The sequence below is a fragment of the Salvelinus alpinus genome, chromosome 9 (assembly GCF_045679555.1).
Source record: "Salvelinus alpinus chromosome 9, SLU_Salpinus.1, whole genome shotgun sequence".
Classification (NCBI taxonomy): Eukaryota; Metazoa; Chordata; class Actinopteri; order Salmoniformes; family Salmonidae; genus Salvelinus; species Salvelinus alpinus.
In genome coordinates this window covers 43,350,532-43,368,145 of record NC_092094.1, presented here as the reverse complement: position 1 = coordinate 43,368,145, position 17,614 = coordinate 43,350,532, and the positions used below count along the sequence as shown (strand labels likewise).

The 17,614-nt window shown below is 41.5% G+C and overlaps 1 protein-coding gene across 1 annotated transcript in view; it reads left to right on the top strand.

Annotated features, from left to right (window-relative positions):
* The window catches only part of LOC139530155 (protein kinase C-binding protein NELL2a-like), a 110,992-nt gene that overhangs the window by 60,243 nt on the left and 33,135 nt on the right, over nt 1-17,614 (top strand). The window contains exons 14-15 of the mRNA XM_071326296.1: nt 610-732; nt 1,010-1,105. Coding sequence (XP_071182397.1) covers nt 610-732; nt 1,010-1,105 — 219 coding nt within the window. The remainder of the gene's footprint in view (nt 1-609; nt 733-1,009; nt 1,106-17,614) is intronic.

The following is a 17,614-nucleotide window of genomic DNA, read 5'->3' as shown; positions in this document are numbered from 1 at the left end:
ATAAAGAAGGCCAGGTGAAGTTTTGTTTTGGTCTTAAAGGTGCTGCTAAAGTGTGGATGACCTGTGAAGGTGAATTTTTGTTTTGGTCTTAATGGTGCTGTTTCAGTGTGATTGACCTGTAGGAGGTGAACTTTAGTTGTAGTCTTAAAGGTGCTGCTAAGGTGTGATTCACCTTTCTACGGTGGTTTTGTTTTGGTCTCAAAGGTGCTGCTAAGGTGTGATTCACCTTTCTAAGGTGGTTTTGTTTTGGTCTCAAAGGTGCTGCTAAGGTGTGATTCACCTTTCTAAGGTGGTTTTGTTTTGGTCTCAAAGGTGCTGCTAAGGTGTGATTCACCTTTCTAAGGTGGTTTTGTTTTGGTCTCAAAGGTCCTGCTAAGGTGTGATTCACCTTTCTAAGGTGGTTTTGTTTTGATCTCAAAGGTGCTGTTAAGGTGTGATTGGCCTCTGTAAAATAGAGGGCCAGGTAAGGTTTTGTTTTGGTGTTATTGACTTGTGTAAGGTGACGTTTAGTTTGGCTCAGGTGCTGTTATGGTGGGATTGACCTGTGTAAGGTGAAGTTTTGTTTTGGTCTTAAAGGTGCTGTTCTGTCTGTTTGTTTTTCTGTTCCAGAGCATGATGAGTGTGTGAGTGGACTACACAGCTGCGACCAGAATGCCCTCTGTTTCAACAAGGTGGGAGGGCACAGTTGCTCCTGTAAGCCAGGATACACTGGTAACGGCACCGTCTGCAAAGGTAAGCTCCACTGACCAGAACCACACACAGACAGATACAGTACAGATAGTCTCTTGTAGACCATTACTAACGTCCCAAAAGTACGTCATTATTTTATCTCTCTCAATTACATTAATCATTACTAAGACAAATGTTTAAGAACTGTAATGATATATTAAATCACATTAGTAAATGAGCCCATCAACTGTATCCAAATACATACTACAGTCCTAATTAAAATTGTAATCTATCTATGTTAATATTGAATAATGGCTGTGTGATACCTGTGGTCCTCTAGCGATGTGCAATGGCCTGTGCCAGAATGGAGGAACCTGCATCTCCCCAAACAACTGCATCTGCCAGCAAGGCTTCACAGGGAAGAGCTGTGAGACAGGTAAGACTTTCTCTCTGTCTAGTCTGCAGTCCTCTAATTTAAACCCTGCATCAAGACTACACAGAATATAAAAGAGGAGGGAAGAGGTGAGCTGTGGTGTTCTCTAGATAGATTTGATTTGTATTTGAAGAAGGAATGACTCAAGATGAGACGTTGTTTGATAAAAATTCTTAAGATGATACTTTCAGTGTTATCATCACTTTGGTGTCAGAATTTATTTAGTTCTCTCAATATAACAGCCTGAGCTCGGATCCTCAGAGCCCATGATGTCATCTGCATGCTTGTTTAAAATACTTATTGTAGCAACTTGCAATTGTCTCGTGTTCTATTGGAAGGCATTTGACTGAGACATCAAATGAGACTGATGTCCATTCTAAGTGTTGGCCCTATCTGTACTTACTGACCGTCTTTACACGCTCACTGTAAAAATGACATGTGATACACTTTAAAAAGAAAAGGTTGCTGGAGTATCCTTTAGGGGTCCTTCAAATTGAAATAAGGTATTTGAATAGTCCTTTAATTTAGTTCATATAAGGGACAAACCTTACCTTAAATTGAGGAGATCTTTACATTTTTCAGTCCTTTCAAATGAAAATCCAAATGTTTCAGTTGGGCAGTTAGGAGGTTCCTCGATGAACCCCACCTCCTATTGGGTTCTTGGAAAAACCTTTTGTGGGCAATTTTCAGTGCCAAGTACCCTAAGGTTCTTTGAAGAACTTTGAGGATTTTAGAAGAAACCTTGTTGAACCCCTCGTTTTTAGAGTGTATAACTAAAGTGTTACTGAGCTATTTCCACTATTCACCAGCTGTTGTTTTCACAAAAAGCACCAGTCTTCAGTTTCCCCAGAACCATTATCCATAAATACATGGCTCTTACTTTCCCCATTTGCCCTGTTCATCCTCCTTTATCCCCTGTGTGGCTGGGTTCTGTTCTGTGGTGACTAATGAGCTAGTTCCTGTTCTAATGGGCCATTTGAGGATTTGAACTGCAGTTGCAGCACTATGGGAATGACTCTGTCTGCATCACACCTGATATTAATTACAATAGCTCACTGACACTGATGCACTGTGCGTTATAGTGCATAATTTTTATCTTTGTCTTGGCCAAGCATAATATGTGATTTATTAGGATCCCCAATAGCCGACGCCAGTAGCGACAGCTAGTCTTACTGGGGTCATACACATAACCAAAAATACATTACAGACAAAATACTTTACAATTCACATACATTTAAAATCATTAACATGTAGTGTGTGTGTGTGTGTGTGTGTGTATCTATCAGTTACACATGCACGTCAGTGCATACACACAACAAGTAGGTCACATGGGGAGAGGCGTTGTGCCGTGAGGTGTTGCTTTATTTGTTTTTTGTAACCAGGTTTGATGTTCACGTGCGCTATATAAGATGGAAGGGAGTGCCATGCACTCATGGCTCTGTATAATACTGTACGTTTCCTTGAATTTGTTCTGGATCTGGGGACTGTGAAAAGACCCCTGGTGGCATGTCTGGTGTCTGTGTCAGAGGTGTGTGTAAGTTGAGTATGCAAACAATTTGGAATTTCCAAAACATAAATTTTTCTTATAAAAACAAGAAGTGACGCAGTCAGTCTTTCCTCAACTCTTAGCCAAGAGAGACTGGCATGCATAGTATTAATATTAGCCCTCTGATTACAATGAAGAACAAGATGTGCAATTCTGTTCTGGGCCAGCTGCAGCATAACTAGGTCTTTCTTTGCAGCATATAACTGGACAATAATCAAGATAAGAGCCTGTAGGCCTTGCTTTGTGGAGTGTGGTGTCAAAAAAGCAGAGCATCTCTTTATTACAGACAGACCTCTCCCCATCTTTACAACCATTGAATCTATATGATTTGACCATGACTGTTTACAATCTAAGTTAACACCAAGTAATTTAGTCCCCTCAACTTGTTCAACAGCCACACCATTTATTACCAGATTCAGCTGAGGTCTTGATCTTAGGGAATGATTTGAACCACATACAATGCTCTTAGGTTTAGAGATGTTCAGAACCATTTTATTACTGGCCACCCATTCCAAAACAGACAAACTCTTTGTTAAGGATTTCAGTGACTTCATTAGCTGTGGTTGCTGATGTGTATATGGTTGAATCTTCAGCATACATGGACACCCATGCATTTTTTTTATGCCAGTGGCAGGTCATTGGTAAAAATAGAAAAGAGTAGAGGGCCTAGAGAGCTGCCCTGCGGTACACCACACTTTACATGCGTGACATTAGGGAAGCTTCCATTAAAGACAACCATCTGAGTTCTATTAGATAGCTCTGAATCCACAATATGGCAGAGGTTGAAAAGCCATAACACATACGTTTTCTCAACAAAAGGTTATGGTCAATAATATCAAAGGCTGTCCTGAAATCTAATATTACAGCTCCCACAATCTTCTTATTATCAGACTTTCCTCTAGGCTCAGATTAAAGATATGACAGATAGGAGTGGCTGTAGAGTCAGCTACCATCTCAGTAGCTTTCCATCTAAGTTGTCAATGCCCAGAGGTTTGTCATTATTTATCGAAAACAAAAAACAATCCACCTCTCCCATACTATTTTTACAAAATTCTAACTTACAATGCTTGTCTTTCATTATTAGTCTTTTTATGCATGAGTACGATGGCTCACTGTTCGTTGTTGGCATTTCCTGCCGAAGTTTGCCCACTTTGCCAATGAAGTAATCATAAAAATAATTGTTTTTTGTGTTGAAAAAGCCATCTGATTTGATGAAAGAGTTGAATTTGTCCATCTGCCCATAATTTCATTTAAAGTACTCTAAAGTTGTTTTCCATAATTCTTTATGTCATTGATCTTGACTATATAATACAGTTTATTTTTCTTTTGGTTTAGTTTAGTCACAACATTTCTCAATTTGCAGTAAGTCGGCCAGTCAGATGTGCAGCCAGACTTATTAGCCACTTCTTTTGCCCATCTCTTTCAAATATACAGTTTTAAATTCCTCATCAATCTATGGAGCATTAACAGTTCTAACAGTCAGTTTCTTAAGATGTGCATATTTATCAATAATTGGAAGAAGCAATTTCATAAATATTTTTAACATCTTCCACATAAGAGTCACAGCTTTTGGAACTTTGGCTTTCCTGGAAATAGCCACTATATTGTGATCACTGCATCCAATGGGTACGGATACAGCTTTAGAACAAAGTTTTACAATATTAGTAATGTTTGTAAACACCCTGTGAGTTTGATTAGTAACCTATACCAGATTACAGGCATTGTTTACAGTGAGAAGCTTCCTCTTGAGCGGACAGCTTGACGTAAACCAGTCAATATTCAGGTCCCTAAGAAAGTAGACCTCTCTGTTTACATCACTTACAGGCATTTCACACATATTATTTTGATACTGACTGTCAGCCTTATTCTAAAATGGATTAAATAAAAGAAATCCTCAGCAATCTATACACAATACCCCATAATGACAAAGCGAAAACAAGTTTTTAGAAATAAAAAACAGAAACAGCACACACCTGTCTATATAAGGTCCCACAGTTGAAAGTGCATGTCAGAGCAAAACCAAGCCATGCGGTCGAAGGAATTGTCCGTAGAGCTCCGCGATAGGATTGTGTGGAGGCACAGATCGTGGGAAGGGTAGCAAAAAATGCAGCAGTGAAGGTCCCAAAGAACACAGTGGCCTCCATCATTCTTAAATGGAAGAAGTTTGGAACCAAGACTTCCTAGAGCTGGCCGCCCGGCCAAACTGAGCAATCGGGGGAAAAGGGCCTTGTTCAGGGAGGTGACCAAGAACCCGATGGTCACTCTGACAGAGCTCCTCTATGGAGATGGGAGAACCTTCCAGAAGGACAACCATCTCTGCAGCACTCCACCAATCACGCCTTTATGGTAGAGTGGCCAGACGGAAGCCACTCCTCAATAAAAGGCATATGACAGCCCACTTGGAGTTTGCCAAAAGGCACCTAAAAACTCTCAGACCATGTGAAATAAGATTATCTGGTCTGATGAAACCAAGATTGAACTCTTTAGCCTGAATACCAAGCTTCACGTCTGGAGGAAACCTTGCACCATTCCTACGGTGAAGCATGGTGGTGTCAGCGTCATGTTTTTCAGCGGCAGGGAGACTTGTCAGGATCGAGGCAAAGATGAACGGAGCAAAGTACAGAGAGCTCCTTAATGAAAACCTGCTCCAGAGCACTCAGGACCTCAGACTGGGGTGAAGGTTCCCCTTCCAACAGGACAATGACTCTAAGCACACAGCCAAGATAATGCAGGAGTGGCTTCGGGACAAGTCTCTGAATGTCCTTGAGGGGCCCAGCCAGAGCCTGGACTTGAACCCGTTTGAACATCTTTGGAGAGACCTGAAAATAGCTGTGAAGCGACGCTCCCCATCCAACCTGACAGAGCTTGAGAGGATCTGCAGAGAAGAATGGGAGAAACTCTCCAAATACAGGTGTGCCAAGCTTGTAGCGTCATACCCAAGAAGTCTCAAGGCTGTAATCGCTGCCAAAGGTGCTTCAACAAAGTACTGAGTAAAGGGTCTGAATACTTATGTAAATGTGATATTTCAGTTTTTTATTTTGAATAAATTAGCAAAATTTAAAAAAGAAAACGGTTTTTGCTTTGTCATTGTGGGGTATTGTGTATAGATTGATGAGTGAAAAAAAAGATTATCAGTTTATAATGAGGCTGTAACTTAACAAAATGTAGAAAAAGTCAAGGGGTCTGAATACTTTCCAAAGGCCCTGTATACAGTAACACCTCCCCATAAGCATTCCTGTCACTTCTATAGATGTTATATCCTTGTATTGCTACTGCTGTATCATCAAATGATTATCTAAGTGAGTCTCATAAATCGCTAATATATGAATGTTATCTGATCTTAGCAAATTACTGATTTCATGACCCTTATTTCTAAAGCTACATACAATATGGGCTATTTTCAGCCCTTTCCTGGGTACCTTATGATAATATGGAAAAGAGCCAACAAAGCAAGAGAAAAAAATATATACATTCAGCAGTCCATTAGTCAGTTGGTGTGTGTAAGTATGTGTGTGTGCTGTGGGGTTGAAGCTACGAAACCATAGGCTTGGCTCGCTCATCTCTTCAAGGCTTTTGGGAGGGATGGTGGACAATGAGCCTGTCATTGAGGATGTAAGCAATGTCCCCACACGCTCTAGCAGCTTTCATTGCTGGGATAAGTGTTTTCCTCTTCTGCCTCACAGCTTCAGGATAGTCCTCATTGAGGAAGATGTACATTCCTCTCAAGTTCTTGGCTCTTTCCAGAACAGCTACATTGTCCTTGAACCTCAGGACCTTGACCACTATCGTCCTGGGCCGGTGGTAGGTTTTCCAGTCCTGTGTGCGCGTTCCACCTCAATCTTCCTGTGGTCCATCTTCAGTTTCTCCGAGATTATTTCCCTTACTTTGTCCTCAGACTCCATCCAGGTCTCATGTTGAGGTTCTGCAATTCCATCCACAACCATGCTGTTCCGCCTTGATTGTCCCTCGAGATAATCTGATTTCTCCGTCATTGTTATCATGGATTCACCATACAGAACTGATGTCCTCTCTCAAGGACGTACAGATGTACCGCTATCCATAAAACTCATCCTATATCCATCGATTGTATTCTGTTTTCGTAGATATTTCCATCTGCAGTGGCTTATGTGGGAGCATCATGGGAAAGGTGCTCATATAGCATCTCCTTATACCTGATCTATACAGCAGATACTTTGCTTTCAGCATGTCGTACATAGAGAATAGCTGTCAGGACAAGACAACAGTGAAAGCTTATAGAAATCAGAGGCATGACAGTTTGAGACTATGTTTCTCAAGCTCCCAGACAGGGCAGAAACAGAGAGCTGCTGAGCTGCAGGTATTGATTGCACATAAAGGACCTTTATGAGGCGTACCATTTTACTGCCTGTCTTAAAGCAAATTACTTTTCTCAAGGTGCTGTTCTGTCCTGTTCTGTGATGCTAAAGACGGCTGAATGGAATGCTGGAAAGCTGGCTGGTGTTAGGAGCATAATAAACATGATCTCTTATCCACCTCTGCAGTGGACCAGCTTTGATGACCATGTATCCTAGTAATGATACGGTCAGAGCTCTCAACCATTTCATTACCTTCACTAGGCTGGGCTTCACCTTCAGAATTTGTTCTCTACAGAATCTGGAACATTCTGTACTGTGGACAAGGAACAGCTGCTAGAAGGGGAAATTGTGAGATGTTCTTTTCTGGTTAATAGAACCATTTAGAATGGAATGCTCAGAGTGTAATTAGTGACAAACAAACAGTTGTGGAGCAGAATGACTGTCAGTCTAATCACAGAATGAGGGGAAACTGTGACGATGATGTGGAGCTCAGGCCTCTGTTTATTTTGGGCTCCTATCTTCTCAACAGTTAATCATCAACGTTGATTATAATTCAAACAGTGAAGGTTTGAGAACACAAACACACTCAAAAAGATTCCCAGAGAGGGTGCCTCCGTTGACAAGGCGTTTGTCACCACTTCTGCAGCTGTCTTTCTCTTCTTTCTCCAGAGCTGTGCATTTCCCCTCCGATAGTCTTTCCCGCCTTTCCACTCTGTCTCCAGCCCCGTCAGGCTTGTGACAGCTCTTGCCATGAGTGCCCTCAACACAGAGCTGGAGCCACCTCTGGAGGCCTCTAGCCACTGCTACTGTGCTGCAGAGACGTCACCAGGCACTCAGTCCGTGGATAGACTGTGGGAGTCAGTCCGAGTCGCCATGTGTCTCAACGCAGTGACGTGCTCCCAGAGAGAACTCACTCTGCTGGATAAGAGCAGCTCATACTGGAGTTCATACTGTTCCCACTCCTAATGTAAAACTCCCCAGTACTCACTCTAGGAGAGAAATAGAGGGATGGAGAGAAAGCAGAGGGAGGGAAAGAACAGAGAGAGGGAGAAGCAGAGAAAGAGAGAATGATGGAAAGAGAGAGCGTGAGGGAGAAAGGGGGAGAAACCGAGAAAGAGAGAGAGAGAAAATGAGAGAGAGAGACTCGGGAGAGGTGGGGCTAGGGTTAGCTCCCTCCATCCTGCCTGGAGGGCGAGGCGAGTCGAGGTCGAGTAAGGCGGTGGCTGAACATGGAAAAGCTTTCACAGCGGCCCGCTCCCCCCCACCGACCCACTGTGCTGCTTTTAGTTCCCCCCCTGGGACACACATTGACTCAAGAACAGTGGTAGGCTGCCTGCCTGACTATGACAGCTGAGAGAGAGGTTCTAAAACACAGAGTGAGTATAGACACACACATACACACACGGACGCATGCACACACACACACACACACACACACACACACACACACACACACACACACACACACACACACACACACACACACACACACACACACACACACACACACACACACACACACACACACACACACACATCTTACAGCCAACAGCTGGGGTCCTCAGAGCCCATGATGTCACCTTTGTGTGTGTTGGTGGTGCATGGGTCAGCTGTTTGTTCACCTGCACCTTCCCATCATTTCTAATAATCCATCCTCAACCGCCCAACCACATGTGATAAAGTGAAAATCTGAGGCCCGCACCCAACTCTCACCTGCAAATATAGAACAAATGAGCTGAAACTACGGTCAGAAATGGCAGAACGATTATTTGACAGGAGGTGTAGGATTCTTTGCCAAATAAGATGTTTATGACATTTTGGTAGGCTGTTTGTTAGTCAACTTGCCTATTATTAGATACATGCAGCTTCTCATTAGGCTATATGTTGCCCTAGAAGGCTAAACAATGTAATAAATCGGTCACCAGAATAATGTAATAAATCACTAGAATGAAATCAATGCTTCAATTTAGTTGACATCGGTGAAGTTTTCTCTGTCATCTCTGCTTCTTTCGCAGAGCAAAGACGTTTAGGGACCGGTGAGAAAATGCAAAAAAAAAAAGTTTAACATTTTATTGTGCAAAATGTCCAAGTGACCGGTTGAATGGAAATAGAAAGCTGAGAAAATGACCCAACATGTTTCTGATAAGATTTAAATTCAGCTTGGTTTCTAATTTTATGTGGTTGAAATACTATCACTGTCCTTTTTGTGGGATCTTGATTTTGTATTGTTGCTTGCTACAAAGCTGTACGTTTTCTTTTGTTACTCTTATTGTTTTGTTGCTGGTTCACATTAATAAAAAATGATGAACGCCTTCCACGCTGCACCTTGGTCCAATCCTTCAAACAACGAACGTTACAATCACCTTTTATGATGCTGATAAAGATAGCACCTCTGCATAACTGTGCCTTTGCGTTCTCTCAAGATGCTGAAATAAATAAATAATATTTCTCCATTCCTGTTCCCGAGGGAAAGTGTACATTTGGTTTATAATTTTACTGCAAGAAATGCTTAATTCTGCAGGAGTTAATATTAAGGCTATGTGAGAGGTTATAGATCTACAGTCTGTGTCCAGATTTCAGTTTCCATTTAACCCATCTGAACAGTAGGCTACAGTTCCCTTGATGTGCCATAGGCCTATTTGAAGTCCCGTCTTGTGACTGTCGGATTTGTACAGCGCCTCACAATCATCACACATATCATGCACCGCTATCATCCTCTTTGACCACTTCACAAAATCTTTCGCAAACATGACATTTCTGGCCCTTCCTCTTTATTTTCAAATCTCCATTTCACAGCTTTTCTCTAATTTAATTCAACTCTGACGTTGTTCTTACTTTATCAGCCCATTCCCAAAAGCATTGGCTATTCACGTGTAGGTTATTTGGCAGGCATACAGTTAGGCCCTAAAGCTTAGGCTTACGCACTAATGTCAGATATCCTAAAAAGAATGAAAGAGAAACCTCAATGTAGCCAATAGATTTTGCACAAGATTGATACATTCATGTTTTTTTAAGGTATTGTTTTCTCTTAATTCAACCCGCCCGCCACCCACACAATATTTGATGACCCTAAACTCGACCGCCCTTGCGAATATAACCCATGCATCACTAGCGTGTGTGTGTGTCTCTGTGGCATGTCATCCCTGTACAAAGTGATGGCCGGTGGCACATTGCACTGACAGACAGCAACAGACTAACAACTCTGACACAGCATGCATTATTCAGCATATGGCTGCTATGGGGAGGAAACTTACAGCTAGGGATGTACAGGAGTGACCATGATATGGCTGGCATATTGCATAGTTGGTTGATATGCACTGTAAGACTTTTATGTAATTTAACAGTAAAACACTGTAGAAATCACTGTAAAATACCTTAAATGTGTTTTACAGAATTAATGCTATAGATCACATTGCATTATGGGTAAAATGCTGGAAAATACTGTTATTAAATGTAATTGGAAGCATTGTAAAAATTACTCTAACATACTTTATTTCTTTACAGTAATAGCTTATGCCTACAGTAGATTAACATTTTCAGTTTAAGGCTTCAATCTCATGCTGTCAGGTGAGCTCAGTCCATTTTAGTTTTTTTTTAAATCACCTAGATAATAAATTGTGGTAATGATTAGGCTTCGCTGTACTGCAGCTTCTGGGTGCCATAGTGAAAAAAAACAGATTTATATCAGATCAGTGACAGTTATGTTTGCACCATTACTATAGATACAATTGCTTGTTTATAGCACCAACAGGTCAAAAGATATGACCCTGTCATGCCCTGACCTTAGAGCTTTTTATGTCTCTATTTTTGGGTTTGGTCAGGGTGTGATTTGGGTGGGTATTCTATGTTCTATTTTCTATGTTTTTGTATTTCTTTGTTTTGGCCGGGTATGGTTCTCAATCAGGGACAGCTGTCTATCGTTGTCTCTGATTGGGGACCATACTTAGGTAGCCCTTTCCCTCCTTTCTGTGTGGGAAGTTGTCTTTGTTTGTGGCACTATAGCCCTTAAGCTTCACGGCCGTTTTTGTATTGTTTATTGTTTTGTCGGCGTCATTCTAATAAAAAGGGAATATGTACGCTCACCACGCTGCGCTTTGGTCCAGTTCTTTCAACGCCCGCGACAGACCCATAATACAGGAGAAACATTTTTTAATTCTATGGCAACACTGTTAAAAAATCTTGTTGTTTTTACAGTGGACTATTATACAATAAAACTAACAGCAATGTACCGTATGATTCATTTCAGTAAATTGACCTAAATCGCAATGCACTCTGGGGGATTTTAGATGTAACTGGTAAATTATACAGTAAATTTCAATGAAACGTTGGTTTAACAGAACATTACTTTAAAGAAGTACTGGATTTATAGTACTGTAATTCCAACCCACAGAATACAGTACCCTATCGTATTTTTGGAGCACCAAAAACTTTTTGACCACTAGTGTTTGCATGCTATTGTTGTTTCTGGTCCATTAACATATTTTGAGGAGTGCCTTGTAAGAGGCTACATTTGTTTTACCCGTGAGTGAGAGTGCTGTACCAATTTAACTGGTATGTGGCGCCAACAGTAAATGTGTATAGGGGACAGATTGGAGTGGAAGTGAGTCGAAAACATTTAATAGTGGAGTATGTGCCATGTCCTTGGTCTGTTATGCCCAGTACATTTTATGTTACAGCCTTATTCTAAAATAGATTTTTTATTTATTCCCGCATCAATCTACACACAATACCCCATAATGACAAAGCAAAAACTTTTTTTTTCAAAATAAAAAACAGAAATATTACATTTAAATAAGTATTCAGACCCTTTATGTACTTTGTTGAAGCACCTTTGGCAGCGATTACATCATTGAGTCTTCTTGAGTATTACTCTACAAGCTTGGCACACCTGTATTTGGGGAGTTTCTCCCATTCTTCTCTGCAGATCCTCTCAAGCTCTGTCAGGTTGGATGGGGAGCGTCGCTGCACAGCTATTTTCAGGTCTCTCCAGAGATGTTCGATCAGGTTCATGTCCAGGCTCTGGCTGGGCCACTCAAAGACATTCAGAGACTTGTCCCGAAGCCACTCCTGCGTTGTCTTGGCTGTGTGCTTATGGTCGTTGTCCTGTGGAAGGTGAACCTTCACCGTGCTCTGGAGCAGGTTTTCATCAAGGATCTCTCTGTACTTTTCTCGGTTCATCTTTCCCTCGATCCTGACTAGTGTCCCAGTCCCTGAAAAACCTCCCCACAGCATGATTCTGCCACCACCATGCTTCACCATAGGGATGGTGCCAGGTTTCCTCCGGATGTGGCACTTGGCATTCAGGCCAAAGAGTTCAATCTTGGTTTCATGAGACCGTGAGACCAAAGAATCATTGTCTGAGAGTCTTTAAGTGCCAAGCGGGCCTTCATGTGCCTTTTACTGAGGAGTGTCTTCCGTCTGGCCAATCTACCATAAAGGCCTGATTGGTGGAGTGCTGCAGAGATGGTTGTCCTTCTGGAAGGTTTTCACATCTCCACAGAGGAACTCTAAAGCTCGGTCAGAGTGACCATCGGGTTCTTGGTCACCTCCCTGACCAAGAACCTTCTCCCCCAATTGCTCAGTTTGGCCAGGCGGCCAGCTCTAGTCTTGGTGGTTTCAAACTTCTTCCATTTAAGAATGATGGAGGCCACTGTGTTCTTAGGGACCTTCAATGCTGCAGACATTTTTTGGTACTGTTCACCAGATCTGTGCCTCGACACAATTCCTTCGACCTGGCTTGGTTTTTGCTCTGACATGCACTGTCAACTGTGTTACCTTACATAGACAGGTGTGTGCCTTTTCAAATCATGTCCAATCAATTGAATTTACCACAGGTGGACTCCAATCAAGTTGTAGAAACATCTCAAGGATGGTCAATGGAAACAGAATGCACCTGAGCTCAACTTCGAGTCTCATAGCAAAGGGTCTGGATACTTATTTAAATAAGGTATTTCTGTTTTTTATTTTTAATACGTTTGCAAAAAAAAAAATGGTGTCATTATAGGGTATTGTGTGTAGATTGATGAGGAAAAAATTGATTTAATCCATTTTAGAATAACGTAACAAATTGTGAAAAAAAGTCAACGGGTCTGAATGCACTGTTTACATACAGTACCAGTCAAAAGTTTGGACACACATACTCATTCAAGGGTTTTTCTTTATTTGTACTATTTTCTGCATTGTAGAATAATAGTGAAGACATCAAACCTACATTTTAAAAAATTGAACATTTAACATACTGGTAGAAATTAGGTCAAACGGATTTAAGTTTCCCTGTATTGAAGTCCCCGGCCACTAGGAGTGCCGCCTCTGGATGAGCGTTTTTCTGTTTACTTATGGCCTTATACAGCTCATTGAGTGCGGACTTAGTGCCAGCATCTGTTTGTGGTGGTAAATAGACAGCAACAAAAAATATAGATGAAAACTCTCTTGGTAAATGGGGGAGGCAGGTAGCCTAGTGGTTAGAGCGTTGGACTAGTAACCTAAAGGTTGGAAGATCAAATTCCTGAGCTGACAAGGTACAAATCTGTCCTTCTGCCCCTGAACAAGGCAGTTAACCCACTATTCCTAGGCCGTCATTGAAAATAAGAATTTGTTCTTAACTGACTTGCCTGGTTAGTGTGCCAAAAAAAATAAATAGTGTGCCATACAGCTCAGGCAAACAAAACCTCGAGACTTCCTTAAAATTAGATTTTGTGCACCAGCTGTTGTTTACAAATATACACAAATATATACCTCGTCTTACCGGAGGCAGCTGTTTTATCTTGCCGATGCAGCGTAAACTCAGCCAGTTGTATATTATTCATGTCAACTCGGTGAAACATAAGATATTACAGTTTTTAATGTTCCGTTGGTAGGATGTTAGTGATCATAGCGCATCTATTTTGTTATCCAATGATAGTACGTTGGCTAATAGGACTGATGGTAGAGGCAGATTACCCACTCACCGTCGGATCCTTACAAGGCACCCCGACCTACGTCCCCGATATCTCCATCTGTTTCTCCTGCAAATGATGAGGATGTGGGCCTTGGCATATGTCTGAAGTAAATCCTTCGCCTTGTAAATCCTCCGACTTGTTAAAAAAAAAATCTTCATCCAGTACGAAGGGAGTAATCGCTGTCCTGATATCCAGAAACTCTTTTCGGTAAAAATAAGTTACAAATAACGCGAAAAAAACACACACAAGAGCACAATTGGTTAAGAGCCCAGCCATCTCCTCCGGCGCCATTACATTTTCAAGGCACGCTTAACCAACATGACTACCACAGCATCTGGTTTGCACTTAGTAGGACTATCATTTGTTTTTCAACAAGCCAATGACCCAAAACACACCTCTAGGCTGTTTATGGGCTATTTGACCAAGAAGGAGAGTGATGGAGTGCTGCATCAGATGACCTGGCCTCCGCAATCACCCGACCTCAACCCAATTGAGATGGTTTGGGATGAGTTGGACCGCAGAGTGAAGGGAAAGCAGCCAACAAGTGCTCAGCATATGTGGGAACTCCTTCAAGACTGTTGGATAAGCATTCCAGGTGAAGCTGGTTGAGAGAATGCCAAGAGTGTGCAAAGCTGTCATCAAGGCAAAGGGTGGCCACTTTGAAGAATCTCAAATATAACATATATTTTGATTTGTTTAACACTTTGGTTACTACATGATTCCATATGTGTTATTTCATAGTTTTGATGTCTTCGCTATTATTCTACAATTTAGAAAACAGTAAAAATTAAGAAAAACCCTTGAATGAGTAGGTGTGTCCAAACTTTTGACTGGTGCTGTATGTAACTGCCAAAATAATTGAAACAATTGAGTAAATGAGGGATACGAGGTATACTGAAAGCAGGTGCTTCCACACAGTTGTGGTTCCTGAGTTAATTAAACAATTACCATCCCATCATGCTTAGGGTCATGAATAAAAATGCTAGGCAGGCTATTATTTTGGCCACCTTGGCTATGCCCCCATAGAAGGTCAATGCACCCATCCACAGAGCACGAGTGGTCAATAAATGGATTTGATGAGCATCAACCCAATTGAACACTGGTGGGAGCTTCTGGAGTGGAGCCTGACACCGCATGTTCTACCACCATCAACAAAACACCAAATTCTGGAATTTCTTGTGGAAGAATGGTTTCGGAACACTCCAATAGAGTTGCAGACACTTGTAGAATCTATGCCACGACGCATTGAAGCTGTTCTGGCTTTTGGTGACCCAACGCACTATTAAGACACTTTATGTTGGTGCCAACCTGCTTGCACCAATCCCATGCAATTGCGGTAATACAAACCCAGTCTCTCCTCAGTAAATGTAATTCATTCATTCATTCATTACAATTACCGTATAAAAATTACATTCTTGGTACAGCAAAACTGTTTACATTAACATGCTATAGCAGTGGTCACCAACCTTTTCTGAGTCAAGACCACTTTCACAGTCAAAAAGCAAGCTGAAATCTACTGCTCTGAGTTGTTTTTTTACATTAACCCACACAAACAGCTTTGTAGGAATGAGGTTTGGGCAGTAGGCCTAATACATTATCACAGCATATTGGCTATATGATTGGCCTGCCAATATTGTTAATCAGACCATATTATATTTCAAAACTTGAGCTTTGATAACAAAATAGATCAGTTGATTTAGCACTTGTGAGGCACTGTGGAGCATAAATTCGAATAATTCGCTTTTGTATTTTACTGGACTGATGGTACCTGCGTCTGATGGTCAACGAGGTCAAATCACAACGTCAGTGATCTTCAGGTCGAGAAGTCGGAGCTCTAGAAAGATGCCCGAGTTTCCGACTTGGAATTCAGAGTTGGATGACAGTTCAAAACAATTTTTCCCAACCGCCTCTCACGGTCCCTGCTCTCTCCTTCCTTTCCCCTGGTGAGACTGACCAGAGAGGGGACACCGCCACCACCTGATGGTGAAACTCGAGTCGCACCGCATCTGCCTCATGCTGTTAAACTTGGCTGTGGCCAGGGTCATGGAAGCTCTGTAGCCACGGGGATTTGAGCTTTCCGATTGGGCAGCGCAGTAGGTGCACTCGATTTAGTCACAGATTTGCCGGTCTGCCAGGTAGGCGGAGCATGTCTCATGGGAACACTTTGGTTGCTCGGTGCCCGGGACTTTTGAATCAAGTGCACCTACCGGCAACAGCTCAACACGATTTTAAAAAAGGAGCGCAAACCTTTATTGTTCCTTGGCTTTTCTACAGAAATATTTGGTGATCGACTAGGAATGCCTTGAAGATCGACCAGCATTATACTGGCAGCAGAGTTGCCAGAAAATTACTGACATTATATAATACAGCTGTGTTGCTGTAATGATTACAGTAGCCTAATTTACAGTATAATGCAGTACAGTATAATGCAGTACAGCACTATTTTTCTTACTGTAAAACATTTTACAGCATCCCTGCTGTAAAGCAAAATTACAGTATTTAGCGTAACTCTGCTTCTTGTACAATGCTGTACATTTACAAGGTAAAGTTTTACAGTGTGGCCGTCAAGTCAGTGGTCATGGTTGATGCATAAATTACTTAATAATAAGATTATTGTAACGCTGTCTTCCTCCTCCTCTGACGAGGAGGAGTAGTAAGGATCGGAGGACCAATGCGCAGCGTGGTACGTGTTCATGCTCTTTAATAAAACAATCGAACACAGAAACAAAACAATAAACGACACGTGAAATAACAAACCGAAACAGTTCCGTGTGGAACACACAGACACAGAAAATAAACACCCACGAAACACCAGTGGAAAAAGGCTACCTAAGTATGATTCTCAATAAGAGACAACTAACGACACCTGCCTCTGATTGAGAATCATACCAGGCCAAACGAAAAAACCAACATAGAAAAACGAACATAGATAACCCACCCAACTCACGCCCTGACCATACTAAAACAAAGAAATAACAAAAGAACTAAGGTCAGAACGTGAAAATTATACATCAGTGCATTATCACTTGTCTACCTAAAACATATTTGTCTGGCTATCAAAATAACTTTAAAGCCACGTTTCTCAGTTTCACTGTTGGCTTTGTTAGTGTAGGTTAGTATGATAAACTGAATCCAATGGCTTCAATACTGTGGCAGCTGCATTTATATAGACAGTATCGCCATTGTCTATAACCAGTATCACTGTCGACTGAATTATTTGAATTCTGCTATTTAATTAAAGGCATGACCTATTCCTATGAAATATGCCCATTTTAATTGATGTGCTAACTTGCTGAGTTGTTCCATTGTGATGAATCTTTATTTTGTTTTCAGCTCATTTTATTCTCCTTTCATTTCTGTTAAAAGTAATTCCAAGCTTGTTAGGCTTTATTGTTGTTTTGTTCTCTTCTCAGATGGCCAACTGTGCCTTCAGTCGCTAATGGCAACCCGTTGTTGCCCTTGGCGGCAGTTTTCTGTGGATACAATAAGACAATGAAAGCAGCCAGAAGAAGAGTGGTCTTGGTACTTGTCTCATTCCCACTGTTTGTGACTCATCTTCACACAAAAAAAGTAGCCAGGCTACTCTTAAGAATGTGCTTCAAGGACCATGATGCAGAAATAGGGACTTATTTTAGATGTTAATTATGTGGAGAACAACTTGGTAGGTAGCTTTGAAAAGCTTTTAACTATTCAA